This window comes from Erpetoichthys calabaricus, chromosome 5, assembly GCF_900747795.2.
Source record: "Erpetoichthys calabaricus chromosome 5, fErpCal1.3, whole genome shotgun sequence".
In the NCBI taxonomy this organism is placed as follows: domain Eukaryota; kingdom Metazoa; phylum Chordata; class Cladistia; order Polypteriformes; family Polypteridae; genus Erpetoichthys; species Erpetoichthys calabaricus.
The window spans coordinates 208,988,645-209,010,458 of NC_041398.2; the positions used below are offsets into that span (position 1 = coordinate 208,988,645).

General features: G+C 35.0%; 1 protein-coding gene across 2 annotated transcripts in view; it reads right to left on the bottom strand.

Moving 5' to 3' along the window:
- Window positions 1-21,814, bottom strand: part of vps13a (vacuolar protein sorting 13 homolog A) — a 285,577-nt gene that overhangs the window by 133,990 nt on the left and 129,773 nt on the right. For both annotated transcript variants that reach the window (XM_028802445.2, XM_028802446.2), the window contains exons 30-36: window positions 20,872-20,988; window positions 18,066-18,169; window positions 17,808-17,975; window positions 14,778-15,085; window positions 11,163-11,310; window positions 1,651-1,801; window positions 1,352-1,476 (exon numbers count right to left, since the gene is read on the bottom strand). In XM_028802445.2, coding sequence (XP_028658278.1) covers window positions 1,352-1,476; window positions 1,651-1,801; window positions 11,163-11,310; window positions 14,778-15,085; window positions 17,808-17,975; window positions 18,066-18,169; window positions 20,872-20,988 — 1,121 coding nt within the window. The remainder of the gene's footprint in view (window positions 1-1,351; window positions 1,477-1,650; window positions 1,802-11,162; window positions 11,311-14,777; window positions 15,086-17,807; window positions 17,976-18,065; window positions 18,170-20,871; window positions 20,989-21,814) is intronic.

The following is a 21,814-nucleotide window of genomic DNA, read 5'->3' on the forward strand; positions in this document are numbered from 1 at the left end:
CTGATACTTCACAAAAGAGGCAGAAGTATGTGATCACAAGATGAATATATGCTTGTAATTTCAACAATTGAAATAAATCTATTTTAAGAGGCAGGGCTTATGGATATAGAGTCAAAAGTGTGACATGACAGACCAATAAATGAATGCAATACACTATATATAAGCATGTAAAAATATATGTGTATTTATTAAGTATTGTTTTGAATTATTCCTAATGAGTATTTTGGATTTCCTATGTGGAAAAGTTTTCTGTAGTCTGTCTCTACTGATCTTGGAAACAGACCATGGAGTGGATGTATTGTAGCCAATGGTGGTATACCCACAGTGTGGCTAGGATGCTCGCTGATGTAGGATTAGATACAATCTAGAAACAAAAATTGATTTTTCTGTTGTCATTTAGATTTTTTAGAGGCCAAAAATTTTTGTTCATGTTGTTTTCTGTTCATATTTAGTTTTTATATTTTATGAAAAACTTAGCTTATAAAATAAAGTGCTCATTATAATAAATGATGTGAATTCATTGTGGTATTTCAGATCCTACCAGGAGTTCTATTCACAAGGACGAAGGAAAAATTGTTTTCTTCTTTTACAGTTAACTTTAATACTGTCAAGCCAAGTTATTATTAACAGGTTAAACCAACATGAAAATGACCACACTCAGATGTAACGGTTTCATAAATGAGAATAGGAACAAAGCTCCTACCACAGACGTTTCACACTACTGATAGTTTCTTAGTATTTAATTTTAAAACAATCCATTATAGTTGTGCAATAAAAAAAAATTTAGTAATTTGGAACTAATGAGGCAGACATTCATCCACTCACTTTCAAATCTACTTTTTAGTTCAAGGTAATGGGACAAGAATGCATATAAATTAACAAAATAACTAATGCAAAACATTGATGTTTATTATTATTATCATTATATTACAGAACAGAATATGGATGCAAATGCAACTTAAACTGGTTTTTTGAAGCACGTTCCTGTTACTTGGTTATAATTTGCTGCACAAGTATATTGTAAATAGGGTTCAGAAAAAGAATGACAAAATTTAGGATATCTATGTAGTACTGTTATAGTTAGCAGTTCAGAATACATACATTTGGTTATCTGACTTCCTAAAATATGTAAGTATATTGCTTTTTCATAGAAATAAGATCAGAAGAGCTGATTTACATCCATGTTCCATATTCCATATGTAATATTACTTAAAATGAATGGAAGGAAATGGTCTGTAATTATAACATTCACACAATGAGAAGAATAATCATAATTGTTGTATATCTAAAAAGAGATACCAACACCAGCACCAAATTTAAAAGACAACACATGTATTGATTTTTACGATACCTGTGTTCCTGCAGAGCTATACAATACCAGCGTCAAAGAGTCAAACTGAAAGTTCAACTTAAGGGTTGATTTAAGTCTGGTAGGCTTTTGAGCTTCCACCACTGCTGATGTGATAACTGTAGTACCTTAATCAAAATAAAATGGTTAAAATCAGTTATGACAAACTAATGCAAAACTTTAAACATGGAAAAAAAATACTCACTGGAATATTCAATAGAGTGCTATTATAAGTAAGCAAAGTTTTAAATGTGAAAAAAATAATACTACAATAAAAAGATCACATGATTTAAAAACCACACCTCCAGGCTTCTGATTCATTTGTGGATCATTAGTAGATACATCCTTGGAAATATCCACTGTTGGAGGAGTGACAGAATTGTCTTCACTGTCTTGTAAATTTTCATTTAGGGTTCTTAGCACAACAGTCAAGTCTTCTTGGCTGAGAATAAGCTTAGGAGAGAAGAGTTTATTTGTTAAAAAAAAGCAATCTTGTTTAAATAAAAAATTAAGAAAATCAGATATTAATTGAAGAACACTAATTTTCTGCAGAATTACAATATTGTTATTTTATAAATTGACTATTTGTTTTATTTTGTAAAACAGTGGGCCTTAGTTATAGTGCTGTTAGTTTATTGGGTGTATCAGAAGTGCCACAGAACTAAGTACTTTTATCTGTACGATACAATACAATATTTTACAAAGGGCTAAAATTATTGGCAGGTAGAGTGGTTTTGTTTGCAATGCAGTATTGTTTGGTACACCTGTTCGGAGTCTGAACTAATTACAATATTTACAAAATTCAGGAGCAAGAGTGGTTACCCACTAAAAACCATGGGAGCATGTTAGTCCTATACTTCTAAAATTGCATTGGCTACATTTACCCATCCATATGCAACATAAACTTTTCCTTTTAGTTAGATATTGGTTAGATAGTTTAGTTAAATCTTCATGGTCTAGCCCCACCTTTCTTTGTCCCTATACTCCAACACGTATACTTCGTTCTTCTGACTCTTTGCTATTAGCCATTTCATTATGCAGATTGCACACTATGGGCAACAGGGCTTTTAGTGTATCAGGCCCATAGCTATGAAATGCCCTGCCTTTGGAAATCTGTGCATGTACCTCATTTTCTGTTTATAAATCTAGACTTAAAACCTTTTAAAAGTCTTTTTAATATTGCCTTTTGTTGTTCTCATTAATTTTGTTTGTATATTGGATTGTTTGATTTTATGTGTATTGTTGTACAGTGGCCTTGGGTACCTTGATAGGTGCTTTTATTACTATTAGAGCTGGTAGGTTAGTAAACACTGTCGGAAAGTAAAAAATTGAGAAGTACCGGCCAACTTCAAGCAACAAAAGCAAAAATTTTGGAGAGAGGGGGAGTGAGGCACCCTTGTTTTAATTAAGCAGATATGCACGTAAATGTAAACAATTCTGGAGGTCAGAGGTCCCCTTTCAAAGTCTGTAGATGCAAATGAACATATAATGTAGTAGCTTCTGGGGTCCAGTTTAAAGTTTAAACTAATGCCATTGGTCCAAGGTTGTTTCTGGGGTTTGCAGATACCAGGGTCTTTGCCTGCTCTTTGATTGTCAAAGAATGGAGAGGTTTTTCGGGGGTATCTTTTGGCTTTTGCACAAGTTCAAATAATGGTGTAACATTGATCAGAGGCTATATTGTACATGAGGGACAAAAGGATCAGGGGCTTACCATTACTGGTTAATGTGCTGCTCATGGCTCTCTGAACCTAAAAGGCTATGAGCCGCTGCCTTGAAGAGTCAAATTCAACAAACTGTCAAGACAAAGCTATGTGCCAATAGTCTGACAAGACTGAGAAGCTATGACTTCAAGAAGGGAACTTCAGCAGCTAAACTCTTGGGCCAGAATGAGTAATGCCTTTACACTATGAAGTGGCAAAAGACAGCAGAAGGCAAGCTGAGGAAGCAGCAGTACAGCACTGACAAGGATCATACAGCAAAGAGAAAGAATGCAGTCCAACACATGAAGAATCTTCTACTTGATCCCAAAGCAACAACTCCACACAAGATTGGATGTCATCCATATGGACTTGGTATCGTAAAACTATCTGTGCTAAGATAATGTGGAAAACTGAATTCCAGTAAACCCTCGGCTTATATTCTATATGTTTGTCTGTGTAGTGCAGGGGTACTCAGTCATGGTCCTGGAGAGCCGCAGTGGCTGCAGGTTTTCGTTCCAAATAGTTTCCTAATTAAAAGATAGTCACTGATAATAATGAAATTTGGTATTTAACTATTTGGCTTGTTAGCACCTTCATTTAATTCCCCTGTAGAGTTTCCTTCTTTGAGAACATTATCCATGTCTTTTGTGGACCAGAACACATTTAATCTTAACAGTCCTTCCAATTCCCCTCTAATTTATTTCTAAACATTTTTTTTTTTTAAACAGATTCTTCATGGTGCATATATGCAGGTTTAAAAGGAAGCAAGTTATCTGGAGAGCTGCTGGTTTACTGGTTATCCGCATTTCATTATTAACTAATGTCTGGTTAAGAAAAAAGGCAACAATTAACAGTAGAATTACCAAAGCCTATGAAAAAACACGTAAATCCGGCCCACCTTAAATCCCTTTGCACCTCTCCATCATCGTCTTTTGTCTTATAAATGTGTCGACCAACACAAGCAGCCTGCTATGCCATCCCCTGCACCACCGCAGAATGGGCAATAAGTTCTCCCAACTCAAGCCTTGATTATCTTGGAGTGAAGTGGTGGAGTTTTAGAGGGGAAATAATAGATCGCAATTTGGAACACATGCATTTCATATGTGTTCCATGTCTACAACAATCTATGTAAACACATCGTTATAACAGAAACTTTTTTCATGTTTTAGTAATAAATGACAAAATGTCAACACGAACTGTATAATGTGTGAAGGCTGAAGTCCACATATCAAATAAACACTTTCACAAAAGGTGCAAGTGCAATACGACGGCTTCTGTGGAGCAGCGGTAAGTATGAACTGCTCACTTGTAATCAAGAGGCCGCGGTATCGATCCTGGGTGACGCGCAAATTTAACGTTTTGAGTAGAGAGCTGCTCTTATTGTTAATTTGAATAAAGTTTTGTACACTTAATGACTCCTTGATGACTTTTTTTTATTTGCCATTGTTTAATTTTCTATGCCTTGATTTAATGAAACATTAAGACATTAAACTGCGTGCATTTCCATAAAAACTGAGGTGTTCTAAAACTTTCGACTAGTATTGCATATTATATTATATTACTAGCAAAATACCCACGCTTCGCAGCGGAGAAGTAGTGTGTTAAAGAGGTTATGTAAACATATATATACATATACATATATATACATATCTACATATACACATATCTACATATACATATATATATACACATATACACATCCACATATATATATACATATATATATACATATATATATATATATATATATATATATATATATATATATATATATATATATATATACACACATATCAACATATATATACACATACATATACACACATACATAAACACACACATATACTGTACATATATACATATACACATACACACATAGTGCGTTGTAACACGGGCTGTGATTGTTACATGGGAGGGAGACAATAAATCACAGCTTCCCGCTTTCTAATCGGGCCTGTGATTGGTGCTTTGACTGATGCCTAGATCACACAGTATGTCCCCTTAGGAGAGGCGTTAGGCAAGTGTAATTGAATAGTGGTGCTGCAAGTTTAGCTTTACACCTGTTTTTAAGGCTTATTGACTGAAAGGGGCTTTCATGAAAAAACTTAGGGCTTTGCTACAGGATACACCCTCCACAAGTTAAGGAAGTAAAAATAAAGATATATATTTCTGTTTTATTTAAACCTTTTAAGTTTGTATGCAGGCGGCATGGTGGCGCAGTGAAAGGTGCCAGTTAGGAGACCCGGGTTCGCTTCCCTGCGTGGAGTTTGAATGTTATCCCCGTGTCTGTCTGGGTTTCCTCCGGGTACTCCGGTTTCCTCCCACAGTCCAAAGACATGCAGGTTAGGTGCTTTGGCGATTCTAAATTGTCCCTGGTGTGTGGGTGTGTGTGCCCTGCGGTGGGCTGGCACCTTGCCCGGGGTTTGTTTCCTGCCTTGTGCCCTGTGTTGGCAGGGATTGGCTCCTGTATTTAGGATATAGTGGGTTGGATAATGGATGGATGGACATTTGTATGCATAGCCCCATTTGCCCGTTTTCGTTTTTTTTCTTTCTTCAGTAATATTTCAGCAAACCCGGAGCTTGTCAGTTCAAACCCTGGTACTGACACCACTGTGTGACCCTGAGGAAGTCACTTCACCTGCCTGTGCTGCAAAAAACAAAAGTAATGTAACAAATTGTACCTCAGATGTTGCAAGTTGCTGGAATAAAGGCATAAGTCAAATAGATAAATATGTATTATACACATAGGAACTATTCATTTATTTTCAGTTAAGTCATCTGCAGCAAACCTTTATAAATGAGGGTTTCTCCTTTTTAGATAGTGCAAACTGTTTCTTCTTCATTCAGGTTTTCTCTTGGAGAGCTTTTTTCATTTCATTGAAAATTAAAGCAGCAGCTGCCAAAATATGTAGCTTTCTTATTAATTTTTCAACATTGTGTAAAATAACTTTATAAAGTAACATAAAAGGTTTAAATACTGGTTATCCTTTTACACTAAAATATTACTAAAGAGATACAAAAAAAGTAAAATGCATATGTTGTTTTTCTTTAAGGAGATTAAATATTATTGAAGAAAGAAAAAAAAAAACTAAAACAGCCAAATGGGGCTATGCATACGAACTTAAAAGGTTTAAATAAAATAGAAATATATAACCTTATTTTTACTTCCTTAACTTGTGGAGGGTGTATCCTGTAGCAAAGCCCTAACTTTTTTCGTGAAAGCCCGTTTCAGTCAATAAGTCTTAAAAACAGGTGTAAAGATATTGACAATAAGCTACGCAAACCCACCAAGACATGGAATCGTTAAAATCAAGTATCATTACATCTTCCTTTCTTAAAGAGAAGTAAGGCAGTACTTCTAAGCTTAGTAATGTTATACATTTCAAATGCTACTTTGATAAACTTTATCACTTCAAACAAATGAACTATCCAGAACATTTCAGACATACATCCAGCATTCAAACTATGTATAAAAAGCACAACTATTAAAGGAATTCAGCATTTCTTAATTGAAAATGTTCCTTTAATCCTCAACATGTCTAAATGAGTCATTCTGGTGGTTTTACTTGACGTTTTGATCTTCTGGTTAATTGTGTTTGCAGTTGAGATGTTCTTTCCTGATTTATACTTGTTTTCTCGTTAATATTTGTTTCGCTGGTGTTAGTGTTCTGATTAGAGGTTATTGGTCCTTTGATGTCTTGACGGTTTCTTCTTAGAACAGCTCCTATTACGCAATTCCGTCACATACTGGTCTATTGTTTCGCCGCTTTTCTGGAAACATGTAAAAAACTTGTGCCGCTCAAACGTCACATTGCGCTTTGGGTTGCAATACGCTTCGAATTTTTCAACTATTTTGTTCAATTTCATATTGTCTCCATCTTCTTCAAACTGAAAATTGTTAGAAACATAGACGCTTTCATTTTTTCACTTTTCCTATCTGCTTCAATCGCAGCAAGATACAACTCAAATCTCTGTTTAAATCTTTTCCAATTTTCAGCTACATTTCCCTTTAACTGGAGATTTGGTGGGGGCTGTAATCCTTCCATATTTTTTTTCTCTTTTGCTAGAACGTCTTAGCGCTTTCTGACCACGTTTTCGGGTTACTCACAGACACGAGACTCGTTCAAAAGCTGAACCTCTTCTTCACATTCCTCTTCCAATCCGCCACTTCTGACACCATGTAGTGATCTTGTTAGGTTCGTAGTTTAATCAATACACAGGATTGAAAGATATAATAACTTTTTAATAGACAGACTTTAGAGACATTTACTGTACATGTTACTACTCGTTCTTTAGTTCACGCCCATTCTCCTACTTGCATCGGCATTCACAGGCATTACTAATCATTCTGTAAGTATCCCTTAATACACGTTACTAATCAACTATCATTACAAAATCCAACGTGGTTTGTGCCCTTCAGAATGAAAACAGTTTGCATTTACTTTTTTAATAAAAGGCGAGCTTTTAAGCCTGAGAAATCACCCCGTAAATGCACACGTTTAATTGCACATGTGTTAATATGTATGCTTACACAGTATTAAACCCACCAAGACATGGAATCGTTTAAATCAAGGTGCTGCACTACCTTCTTCCAGATCGGCCCCAAGGCATTTCACGTGATTACGTAGGAGGCGTGATGACGCGATACGCGACTCCGCCCCCGTCCATTACAGTATATGGACAAAAAAGAGGTTCTAGTTATAACCGTTACGCTTTGAATTTCGAAATGAAACCTGCCTAACTTTTGTAAGTAAGCTGTAAGGAATGAGCCTGCCAAATTTCAGCCTTCCACCTACACGGGAAGTTGGAGAATTAGTGATGAGTGAGTGAGTGAGTGAGTGAGTGAGTCAGTGAGGGCTTTGCCTTTTATTAGTATAGATATTATATTATATTATATTATATTATAGTGATGGACGGCAGGCGTTTCAGCCTGGCCGAGACGTCCCTCAACAGAGAAAAGAAAGAAAAGCAGCCTGTTCAGGGCACAACATCCCCCAGGACGCTAGATGGCAGCTCCCCTGGACGGAAATGGTTCCCCGGATTCCCTCAGGGCAACATGGGACATGAAGTCCGTCTCTTCAGCCCTGTTGGATGCCGTGGGTGTCGCCAGGGGGACCTCATCAAGAACCTGGGGACTATTCCTGTTACACTAACCCGGAAGAACTTCAGAGTCACGAGGACGGAAGCCCGCAGTACTTCCGGGACACTTGAGACGGATGATGGGGCGTTTGACCCGGAGAAGAAATACTTCCGGGTCATGGACTATAAAAGGACTCTGGGAATACCAGCAAGCCGAGCCAGAGTTGGGAGGGAGTGTGACAGAGCTGCTGGGAGTGGAAGATTGTATTATTGATTATTGTATTATTGCTTATTGCTTTATTAAGGAGAATTGTGGAGTGTGTGTGGTGCTTTGTGCACTTTATTGAAGAATATTATTAAAGAATCTTCTTGGTGCTTTTAACGTGCGTCCTGGACGCATGTCTGGTGGGTTCAACGGGGCGACAGCGACCCCTAGCGTCCACAATATATATGATTAATTAAGCACATAAGCAGGTCTCTTATCTGATGAAACACTTGTTAATGTGCTTCTACTCAAACAGATTCAACCTCTCTCTAACCATACAAAATATGTACAGCTTCTTTTCTTTCTTGCTCGCTCGCTCACTCACTGAGCGACAATGAAAAAACAAACCAAGACACGACCTATTCCATTACCCTCTATTCACATCAAGTTACCAATCAGGTTGAACCGTACATCGCTCTGCAGGCTGCACATATTTCTGTACAAGTCCATAGACAAAGATATCACCTTGAAGACACTAAATACACTGACAGAAAATCACATTTCTCACAGATCTGCATGTTTTGTGTGTTGTGTTATTGATTATTGTATTATTGCTTATTGCTTTATTAAGGAGAATTGTGGAGTGTGTGTGGTGCTTTGTGCACTTTATTGAAGAATTTTATTAAAGAATCTTCTTGGTGCTTTTAACGTGCGTCCTGGACGTCTGTCTGGTGGGTTCAACGGGGCGACAGCGACCCCTAGCGTCCACAATATATATGATTAATTAAGCACATAAGCAGGTCTCTTATCTGATTAAACACTTGTTAATGTGCTTCTACTCAAACAGATTCAACAGATTCAACCTCTCTCTAACCATACAAAAAATGTACAGCTTCTTTTCTTTCTTGCTCGCTCACTCACTCACTGACCGACAATGAAAAAACAAACCAAGACACGACCTACTCCATTACCCTCTATTCACATCAAGTTACCAATCAGGTTGAACCGTACATCGCTCTGCAGGCTGCACATATTTCTGTACAAGTCCATAGACAAAGATATCACCTTGAAGACAATAAATACACTGACAGAAAATCACATTTCTCACAGATCTGCATGTTTTGTGTGTTATGTTTAAAAACATTTCTTTTTTTGTAAAAAAAAAAAACAACGGATGCCTAATGCAGTGTTTTTGGTAAGTTTCCTTTTTGACTTCAATGAAAATTATATTAACAGCTGTAATTTATTTATTTGTTTTAAAAAAAAATTCTGCTATTATGCCCACTGAGCCTACAGTTTTTCTGCTTTATACAGGAGTACTGTATTAGCATACAGGATTTCAGCAAATGTTAACGGTTATCCAATGTGCTTATGCATGATGCCTGGAGTTATGGAATTTTTAATTTATTAAAATTAAATCTCTTGTACGACCATTATTTTTATTACATTCTGATGAATAAAGTATCTGATGTAAATAAGCTGCCGAATTTGGTCATGTCTGCAGACAGCCAGCAGCAACAGTTGAAAAGAAAAAGAACTTGATATAGATTGGGAGCGAGAAGAAACTTCTAGTAGTGTAATGGAGACTATTCTATAGAGTACGTTATGTTCCACATTAACAAATCATGTAGTTAAGGAAAAGCTATTAACTGTGCAAGACAAAATTAAAGAACTAAGCTGCAAGTTTAAGCGTAAAACTAAAGTCTGTGGCATAGATTCCTTTTTGTTTAGACAGTGTTTAGCTTGAGGAAAATGCAGTACCTATACAATCTATGGCTTGACTTAAAGATTAAGAAAGTACGGTATTGGCTTATGTGTCACTTGGGCATTTTCTACATAGGGCTCTACTGCTGAGACAGGTTACATTTCAATTACTTTAACACTTGGATATGATATTTGTGGGTTAGATGAGGAATGCTTTAAAACAACAGAATAGGGAGCAATGCACTTAGGACAGGCCAGGTGTTAGTTAAAAACACTAAACTGTAACAACAATGAATAGGAGCCAAAGCAGAAATATAAAGAAAAATAAAATGTATTACGTCTGAAAACACCAATCAGCAGGGGGGAAATTATATAAAGAGTAATACCCAAAAATGTATGTTATGACAACAGAAGCATTTGAGCTGGAGTTGTACAGTATGTTTTAGCTACATGTGTAATTACCACACACATACGAGTATGTAACACTTCTAAACATTAAAATTGCGGATAATAAACTACTCCTGTGTAGATGCCCATAGAAATAAACAGAAAACTATAGGTTTGGCTAAAACAAAGCAAATTAAGTTTAGTGAAAGAAATTATACAGTTATACATACAGGAAGGAGATGTATTAGATAGGATCATATTATGGAAATCTGGAGCTAGAAAATATATAATGTGAAAAACATTTAAGAAGATCTAGCCGAATCACCACGGTCTACAGATTTTTTACAGGCAAACAAAAGACTCAAAATCCTGGAAAAATATGTGGCTGTACAGAATGTGGTGAGGAGTATCCTTAAGTGATATAATGTAATTTGAAGGCCACAATTAGAATGCCAAATGTAGTTCTAAAAAGATAAAAAGCTGAAAGAAAACCTCTACACAGTATACTTGTGCAACACAAGATATACTCATAAACGCATCATGGAAATTCACCTGAGAATATGTCTTTGGACTTTGGAAGGGAACTATATAGTTATGTGAATGCATGACAGCACTTCAGCAGCTAATTGAGCCACAATATAGAATTCTGAGGTGGCAATAATGCCTGCTGTATCTCAGCACAGACATTCATTACACTCTGCATTAACAGATTTGGGGGAAAAAAAACAGTTTAACTTACATTCATGGGTTTCAAGTGTGCAATAATTTTGATATCTGGAATGCTATGATACCATGATGAAGACAAATTCCGTTCAACAACCAAATCCAGGTTCACTGGTTGCAGAAGCTGAAGTTCAAACTGAAACTTGCCATTTATAAAGGTTGTCCTAACATAAAATAAAAAATGAGACTGAGATTATAAAGAATAATTAAAATTTAAACCTATAATGAAAAACACTTATTTCAAATAAAACCTCAAGTAATTAAAAAATAAACAATATTTATAAATTAATATGTAGGACTGATTTGTGATGGTGCCTGAAATAATTACAATATTTTGTACATGATCTTTTTTTCTTTTTTATTAAAAATACTTTGGGAGGAACAGTCCAAACCTCCTTCAGAAATTGTTAAGATTTCATTAATGCTATTTAAATGTAAGAATGAGGGTCCTCTGTATAAAACTTTTTTAAATATTATTATTTTGATGGTTTAATATTCACAAGAACTACTTTCTCAAAGGGTAGGGACTGTCAGAAAACAATAGAAAATATAATCAAACACACAAAGAGAAAAGTATCTAGTGTTGATTAACCATCGTAAGAAAAGATTGGAATACAGGAATATAGGATGGTGAAATATATTCCAGATAAATACTTATTATAGATGAAGCTGGTAGAAAAAAGTTTGTGAAGACACATGGTGACAAAGATTCCTGTTTCAGTTAGAAGTACTGTATGTGACTACAAAGCTTACATTTTCCTTGTGAAAAGGTGCTCCCTTTTTCTATAGGACTGATGTTCGCAAAATGAAAATGTTTACTTTCAGTATAATTTTGTTTACTTTTTTACCCTAACATACTTCTAGATACAAACTTTACCATAAAACACCTAACTTGGTGGTTTTTAGCATTAAGTTTCATAAGTTCTTTACAGTATGCAGAAGATTTATCTGCCATTTATCCATTACTGGTGTACAAATGTTTTTTAAACGATTTAATTAAAACAACCATCCATTTCTTTAAATTTCATGTTGACAATGTGTTTTATTTATTCATAACTTTATATTTACATGGATATGGCTGTCTGTAGTACTAAAGGGATAGGAGAACACAAAATAATTTTTAGCAGGTTAACTTGTAAAATTACTACTGTAGTGCTTTTATATGCCTGCTCCTTGGAATAAATTGTCTATAAAGTTTAGGAACAAAAAAGTTTTCTAATAACATGAACTACAGTATTAATACTGTTTAAGGTAGAACATTGCAGAAATATGCAAATCACTTTTAAATATCTAGTGGAACTGGGTATTGCCCTATTTTGTTAGGTTTTCAGTAACTCTTTAGGCATTCTCTGTTAAAAGGACAGACTTCACAGAGATGCAGAGAGAAAGTTTCTCCTTCCCAATCTCATTCCAGAATGACAGTTATTTAACTGACCTGTTCTGAAGCTCTGTTGTTAGCCAATATTTGTTCAGCTTGCTTTCTGAATTTGGGACAAGGAAACTTGCACATTTTCTTTAGGAACATAAAGCACTTTGCTGGGACCAGGACGCTCATCCAATCTCTCCTTAGCAAAAAAGGTTTTTGTCTTTAGAGCTTAGGAGCTTGACACTTTGCAATTATTGTTTATACACTTGGGAATGATCATATGTTTCAAATCTACTTTTGCAGGTGATAGAAAGTCATCTGCGAGAAGACATTTTACTTAAATCCCAGAAAGACACTAAAATAGTGAAAGAATCATGCTTTCCCCCCAAAAAGCTATACAGAAAACAGCCAATGGCAAATAAGCCAACATGAGCTAAGAAGGACAGAACATCATAAACATGGACAGAAGATCATCAGGGAATGACAATGAGTACACTGCATCAACAGCATACTTTAACCTGGAGCAGTGGAATCTACAAAGCACTGAATAACCTCAAAGGCTTGGTGCTCTAAAAAATGCCTCACCTGTCTAAAATAACTTAGTAATTCTAAGTAACAAGTAAACAGCCATCAACAGACATGCTCTCTCTTAGGGTTTAATTTTAACTGTGTAACAAGTGCATTAACGACTGTCAGATAAACCTTCAGATTTTTTAAGCCTTTCACTAACTTGGAAACAAAAGACACAAGTCACAGTCTAACAGTCTATCACTATTGTGCATTAAGGTGAGCTATCTATTATGGCATGGTAAAATACCAAGAGAACAAAAGTAAATACAAAAGTTTGTATAAATCAAAAAACACACATAACCATTTTATAATAATAATAATTCTTTGCATTTACAAACTATTAGTAGCCTCTTCTGTGTTACAATATGCATTTGTCGCTCTGTCTTGCATCGCACCTTTGATGCACATTTGAGATTTAAACAGTTATTTTCCTGTAATTCTTAAACTCATTTATAAGCTCTATTATTGTGTGTTTTATGAGTTACATTGATGTATGTTTAAACAGCTAGAAAACACAGTCTACAAAAGAGGTAAAAAGAAAAAGGTGTTGTTGTATCGTAATCACTGATCAATTACTAGGTTTGCCCAAATTGATTGATGAAAGGTCAATCAATTCATTCCTTCATTCTGTATTATTTGTGCTGTGTGTTGATGAACTTCATAATTAAAATGCATGGTAGCTTGGCTAATATTTTGTGATATAGATCAGGCAATGCCATATGTGATGTCCCTTTACTCCCAGGGAATCATTTCAAAACTACAGGCACAATAATACCGTAAGGATTCCAATTATAAAGATTTGTTTTATGTTGATATATTCTTCATTATTAAATCAATTTTTCATACTATTTTTAAAAGCCACACTTGAAACTTTATTCAAATATCAAATTTCAGGTTTATATAAATCCATTCATCCTTTATCCAGTCCACTTTAGCCAGGGCAGGATTTCCAGGCGCAATGAGCCTATTCCAATGGCACTGCGCACAAGGAAGAAAGGTGAATGGAAAGGGTACTTGCCTACTGCAGGAACAACTTAAAGAATTTAATTTATTCAAACAGAATGTCATATACAGGACCTTTCTATATTTCTAAGGAAGTGCTGACTTTGAAAATCTGCAAAATGCAAAATAAATTCTATCTTGATTATCTTTGATTTGGACCTATCTATATAGCACTTTTCATAGCATGCAATGAGGATACAGTCTCCAAAACTTACTTCAGTAGTTACATTAGGCACTGCAGTAGTATTATGGGGGTGGGGGGTGGGGGGTTTGGGGGTTGTCTAAACAGCATCAGGCAAGTGTGAAAGATCTGTTTTATTGTTGACCAACACAAAATAATTGGTTATATCTATGGTTTTCAAAAATAATTATGACAGATTACAATGAACCAGTTAATAATGTAATGATGAAGGTTTTTTTCACTTTAAAATAATTATTTAAAATAATTATTTCTTGACATTAAATTAGAGATTATTAATGTTACTCCATTTGACAAGAAACTTATTTATGTGTGCAGTCTTGTCATGATTTGTGATGAGACACAAGACTGGTGTTAACTATTTTACAAAACGCATTTCTGAACATAGATATTTTTTCTCAATGTCTGATAAAAGCTGGTACATCTACAGCAAAAAAAAAAAACATTAGGAGGATACATAACAATATAACTGACATAACTTTTTAACAACTCACCGATATAATTTTAGGTCACTTAATCCAATTTTTATGCCATCAATAATAGGAGGGATCTTGATATGCATTTTTGATTGTACAAGTGAGAACTGATTCTTTACAGTAATCAGACCAAAATCTGCAACAATTACATTTGTAGACATGGCAGACTGGGGTATGAAAACCACAGGGGCCTTTACATTGACATCCAAAGCCATTCGGGTACTCTTCTCAGCCATTTCCAGGACTCCTGTTGCTGCCTTCCCTGCAGCTTGGACTGTTGCTTCAGTTACAGCTTCCTTGGCAGTTTGGAAATTATTTATAAAAGCCTAAGACATAAATGCACACATTTGAATCAAGTTATTAACCAGTAGAACCTTTATTAAAAATGCAGGACACTAAAATATCTATAAAGCAATTATCATTTACATTTTTATTATAGTGTCTATAAAAAGTAACTACCCCCTTGGAAGCATTCACATTTTATTGTTACATAAACAACAAATCACTGTAGATTTAAGATGACTTTTTTGACAATGATCAGAAGAAAAACCACTCTTTCAAACTGAAAGCAGGTCTCCGATTTCATAATTATTCACCACCTTCAAGTCAGAATTTAAATAGGCACCTTTGGCAGCCATTTGACAGCCTTGAGTCTATATTAATAGGTCATTATCGGCACATCTGGACAGAGTACGTTTTTCCCATTGTTTTCAGAGCTCAAGCTCTGCCAGATTGCATGAGATTATAATGGGTCCACAGCCTTATTTACGTCCAGCCCTAAATTCTCACTTGAACCAAGATCTACACTCTGACTCGACAATTTCAAGACATACATTGTACTTTTAAGCCATTCCTGTGCAGTATTAATTTTATGCCTGGGGACATTTTCCTGTTACAGATTATAACATATCTCCAAAGTCTCAGGTTTCCTACAGACTGCATCAGGTTTTCTTGTACCATTTCTGTGTAATTTGCTGCATTCATTATACTCTGTACTTTTAGAGAGGTCTGCATGGTACTGATGTTTGGTCCTGTTTCTGCTTGCTCCCACCTACTTTCTCCTACAATGGCAAAAGTATCTATTACACTCCTGATTAAATTCCTGGTTTCCCCTTTAATTTAGCACACATCCTAAATGGATTCTTAAAACAACAGAATTTACCTTTTGGGAACAACTTCATAGAGATGTCACCAAATCTGTTTCACTGCTTTTTCTTTTTCACAATACAATCAGAGTTGATCTATTAATATCATTTTCAAAAAATAATAAATTGGCAGATGAATACATAAAAGGTAACTAGATGTCCACTTTATCTCCTGACAATGTTCTCTTTTTGAGACAGCAGTCTGAAAGGTATGTATAAAATACCTAAAATTACCTAGGATTTTGTCGTAACCATTACGTACAATTAGACCTACGTGTTTTGTTCAATCCATGTAAAACAGGCGTAGGTGAACCTGCAACAAATATATCTTGCTTTCTGTTTGATCAAAGAAAAGAGCCTTGGGCAGTTTGACTCATATAACAGCTAGGAAATCTGATCCTACTCCAGGTTAGTATTCAACACCAAATTAAAAGTACAAAAAGTGCACAACTACAGACAAGAAGAAGATCCATGTTTTCAAACAGGAAGTAACAAGTAGGAAGTAAAATATATGATCAGTAGAGCTAAAATGCACAACTTAGAGTTCTTGTTCAATCTGAAAAACACAAAAATGCTGTTAAGGAAGTAAGCTTATCTTCAAAAGTGACAAACTATTTGGTGAGGCTTTTGTTGTTTCAAAATGTTCAATTAAGACTAATCATTTTTAAATCTAATGAGAACTTCTCCCAAGATATGATGCATGTAGCGGTCTTCATTTCTACTTATGATGTGTCACACATGCATGTATGGGAGGCAGTCTAAGGGCTTAACTGAGGGTAAGACGGAGTCAGCGGTTGATGAAGTGTACTAATGTCTTTTCTTCCTCTTCCACAAACCACCAAGATACCGCTAAATTGATTTAAAAATACAGCCAAGATACTACTAGTCTGCTAGTGGCTATTACTTGATATAACAGATTTTTAATTTACTATTCACATATAACTGCAAAGCCTCATTTTCAAAAGCCATTTTTTCAGTGTCCTAATATCCAAATCCCTTAATTTATACTTAGTTATTTTAAATGTTAATTGCTTATTAGAGAAACCGTTGTATTTTTATTTAGCACTGCTGAAGCCTGTTATTCTGTTCACTTGGATTGCAAGTTAATTTCTGGGTTCAGAAAATGGCCAGAAGGAAACAGGTTTCCCAAGAAACATGTCGGTCTGTTTTTGTTTTTTTTTGAAGAATGAAGGATAGTCCATGAGGCAGATTGCCAAAAAAAATGAAGATTACATGTAATGTATATACATTTATGTTATTTACATATAGAGGAAATTTGCTCCAAGTTTTAGCATGTTTGTGAGTTTTTTTCTTATATATTGTAAACTGTTGCCAAAAGACAGACTTAGCTGGCATATATTTTTCCAATAACTCTTCATATTGTGATTGGAAAAAAATGATGAGGAAAGGCTAAAAAGTGCAATCAAGGGTTAAAGCGCAATAATTTCTCAAATGTTTTGAACTGTATTAGTGAATTTACCATTGGTCTCTGGATAATTATGCCGACAATAATGCTGCTATGATATGAAAGGAATGTAAACAGCCGTAGACATTGAATACAAAAGTGATAGGCTTTCAATCTGTTTTGATTTTTTTTCAACAACAAAATTACTTTCAAAGTAATAGTCTGGATTTCATCTTCACTGTTTTAAGCTATTTAAGCTACTACTGTTACAGAATAATGTAAATTACTTATTAGGTTTTTTTTATGTGAAGACCTTTTCTTTGAATTATGCCATTTGCCTATAATCGCTTTGTTCTTACATTAATGGAGGTTATTCATGATCAACATATGATCTGCAAAAACAATTGTTTTTATCCATTCAAACATACTCTTTGTTAACATTAAGCACAAAATATACATATTTCTGGATATTTCATGATAAAATACACATTGACTTACCAGAATTGATGAGACAAACTTATTTACAAAGATGACTTGAATGCAGCCCACTGTGAGACTGACAGAGCTATCAACGATATTCATATCTGTGTAGGCATCCCCTTCTGTAGCATCAACATAAGATATCATTTTAAAGCTGAACACTTCCTTCCCCACAATGGAAACAGCCTTAAAATTAAGTAAGATTTATAAATATAATTATTTCACCTATGTTTTGTACAAATGTAACATTCAATATGTATTGATTTTTCAACATACCTTCTTATAAAGAGCTTTTTCATGACAATCTAGAATAACAATATTCTTCAACTTTGCCATCACTTCTGTTGCTTTTTTTCTCATGACTACTTCTGAGTCCAAACCTATGGTAACAATATTGAATATACATACTGAACAGACATGTAGTTTGGTTCCTAAAATATGAAAGTACTATTGCTTAAATACTTCAGAGTTTGTTTCTTTAGTGCAGAAAAAAAACTTGTCAACAGGTGTATAATGTACAGAAGACTACTAGTTTGCATAGGACATCCAGTTTCATGTTATGTCTTTCCAGCACTCTGTTTGCTATCTCCAATATTCCAGAATTCTGCTGTCAGCCTGGGAATGGATAATATCATGGGGGGTGAGATTTAGTAATTCTCACAAAAGTCAGATAACACTCATTAAAAACACCCTATTAATCCATATTAAAATTAATTACAAAACAGCTTGAAGGAGCACAGCGGCACCTAAATCTTTAAAGTCATTTAAAGATTATGGGTACAATTCAGAGCGGGGTAAATGTAAAAAGGATCTGTTTATTTCCCACAGAAGATTCAGGGTACCCCCAGAAGTAGCATAATTTTGACTATTAAGTGCTAGAAATTAACCCAGTAACACCACACACCATAAATGTTAACATTCAATGATGAACAGATGAACTGACAGAAAAAAAGATGGGACTGCAGATAAGAAAGTGATAAGGTGATAAGAAAGTGATAAGCAGGGGAGAAAGTAATATGTCCCATAAAATATAGTCACTTTTGTCCCCATGACATGCAATCATTACAAAGATTCTGTTTAGTAAACAAATAATAGTATAGTATATACTTATAGTATATGCTATATTAGTATATATTATAGTAGTATACTCTGACCTTGTAACCCAATAAATACCTAAATAAACTTTAGGTGATAACTTTACAAACTGGGAAAACAGATTTAAATTACTTCATTACATTTATATGTTAAACTTATCTTACAGACTGTAAATCACTGTAAGTAACTATGGAAAAAGACAGAGGCAAAAAAGCAAGCACAGAATTACAGACATCGAGAAATTTGTTGGTACCCTTGCAGTTCATTGAAAAAGTGCAGTATGCCTCCTGAAAAGTGAACAAATGAAAAACAATTGTCCCACGTATATCTGCAAGCCTTTGATAAGACATTGAGAAAGCAAAGCAAGTGTGAAAAGAGATAAAGTATTGCTTATTCTACAAAGATATTCCAAAATGGCCTGGACACATTTGTTGGTATGCCTAGAAAAGATCACAAGTAATTGGGTTTGAGTGATCTTTCAAACTAACTATTTTCTTTTAATATAGTATCACACATGTCTCCAATTGTGCAGTCAGGCATTCAGCTTATTTAAATGCAGTTTAAATGCTGTTTGGTATCATCGTGTGTCCCACACTGGACACTGACCAGAGAAAGCAAAGGAGAGTGTTGAAGGTTGAGGAGATAGAAAGAAAATTGTACACAAACATGTTAAAGGCAAAGGCTATAACACCATCTCTAATCAGTATGATGTTCCTGTGACAATAGTTGCAAATATTATTAAGAAGTGTATGGTCTATGGGACTGTAGCCAACCTTTCTAGATGCAGCTACAGGTGGAAAGTCAACCTCAGAATGTGAAGGATAGTGAGTATGGTAGACAAAAAGCCAAGGACAACTTCCAAACAAATACAAGCTAAACACCAAGGTCAAGGTTCATCAGTGTGTGATCACACCATCCATCACTTTTTTGAGCGACAGTGGGCCACTGTCCAAGAAACACTCCAATGTTGAAAGAAAAACATAAAAAAGTCAGAATGGAATTTGATAAAAATTTATATTGACAAGCCGCGGTGCTTCTGGGAGATTGTACTTTGGACAGATGAAACCAAACTGGAGCTTTAGGGAAGCCCAAACAGCTCTATGTCCATAGATGAAAAAATGAAGTTTTCAAACCCCATAGCTACTGTGAAACATAGAGGAGGCTCAGTTATGTTTTGGGGCTGATTTGCCGCAGCTGGAACAGGGTGCCTTGAGTCTGTGCGGGAAACACTGAAATCTCAAGACTATCAAGACATTCAGGAGCAAAATGTATTGCCCAGTGTCAGAAAACTCTGACTCTCTCACAGGTCGTAGACTCTCTAACAGGATAAAGACCTTAAACACACAGCTAAAAACACTCACGAATGGCCAAGAACAGCCTTTCCAGCAGCTCCGTGTATCAGTATGCTGCTGCTGGAGTATGTGAATTTCCCCTTGGGATTAATAAAGTATCTATCTACATGTATCTATCTATCTAACAAACCATTGGACTATTCTGAAGTGGCCTTCTATGACACCTATTGAACATCCATGGAAAGAACCGAAATGTGCAGTTTGGGTAATGCACCATCAAACCTGACACTGCTGGAGCAGTTTAGTCAGGAACAGTGGGCCAAACTACCTGTTGAAAGATGCAGTAGTCTCATTGAGAGACAGAGGAATCGCTAGGTTGCAGTGATTGCTTCTAAAAGGTTGTTCAACAAAATAAGAGGTTATAGGTCCCACCATTTTTATCCATGTTATTTTCATTTGTGCAATTATTTGAAATATTCTGTTTAATTAAAACTCTAAAGCAAAGTCTGAATTTGGCTAAATATGGAATCAACAATGATTGAGCCAATAACTTTTGTCAGCTTCAAGTTATTTCAGAGACATTTGTGGGTTCTTCTTTTTTCATGTAGTGGTAACAACAAATTTGCCCATGTCTGTAATATCAATATCAAAACAAACATCCAATAATTCACATGAATTAAACCACTGGCACAAACCTTCAATGCTTATTTCGGAAATTCTCCGTTTCTGACCTCGAATGAAAATTTTTAAGCATGTCAATACAGCACAGACATGCATATTGACAACATCTTCAAATTTGGACTTCTTTGTACCTAAGATAAAAATAAAATATTGTAAAGTAAGTGGTAAATGTCTGATACAAAGGCTACCATATTTAAGATTTTGAAAGTTGCCATCAGCCTTAATTTAAATATGTTAAGTACACATTCCCCTTAAACAGGCACATTTCAAAGTAATAATACCATTCTCTAGTATTACTGCTTTCTTTTTGCTGTTATTTCATCTGGTACTTGTAATTGCTTTTTGCTTTACCTTTCGCTGTTACCTGCCAGAACTTAAATTAATGAAAACATTCATTCTACCACATAGAAATACTGCTCTGGTTCAGCTATTTTCCACCCCTACAAATTAATTCTTGATGATCACAGCACTGTGATACCTCACTGAACATGACATTCTGGTTTTTAGCATTCTTATGAGTTTAATCTGTTTCAACCTGGATATTAGCAAATAAAATATAGCAAGGAAAAAGAATCAAAAGTATATGAAGGGAAATTATATAAACTATACAGAACAGACAAGTTACTATCTTCAGTTTTTAAATATGTCACACTTTCCTCTGCTTTACCATTCTGCAGATTAATGCCTTGAAGTATACAGATAATGAACTGGTTATTAAAATCAAGGGCTCATATATGCATAAAAATACAGAGTTTGTCTTGTACTCTGTAAAGAGTGTACTTGTTTTCACTTCATATAAAACAACAATGAAGAAAATAAGGGAAACATCTAATGAAAAACATATTAGCAGTGATGATAAGAATTAGCAATGGGCCTACTATATATGATTATTAAGCAGTAGCTTCACTGTATGAAGTGTAATCATTCAAAAACATAGACATTTTAACACCAAGACAT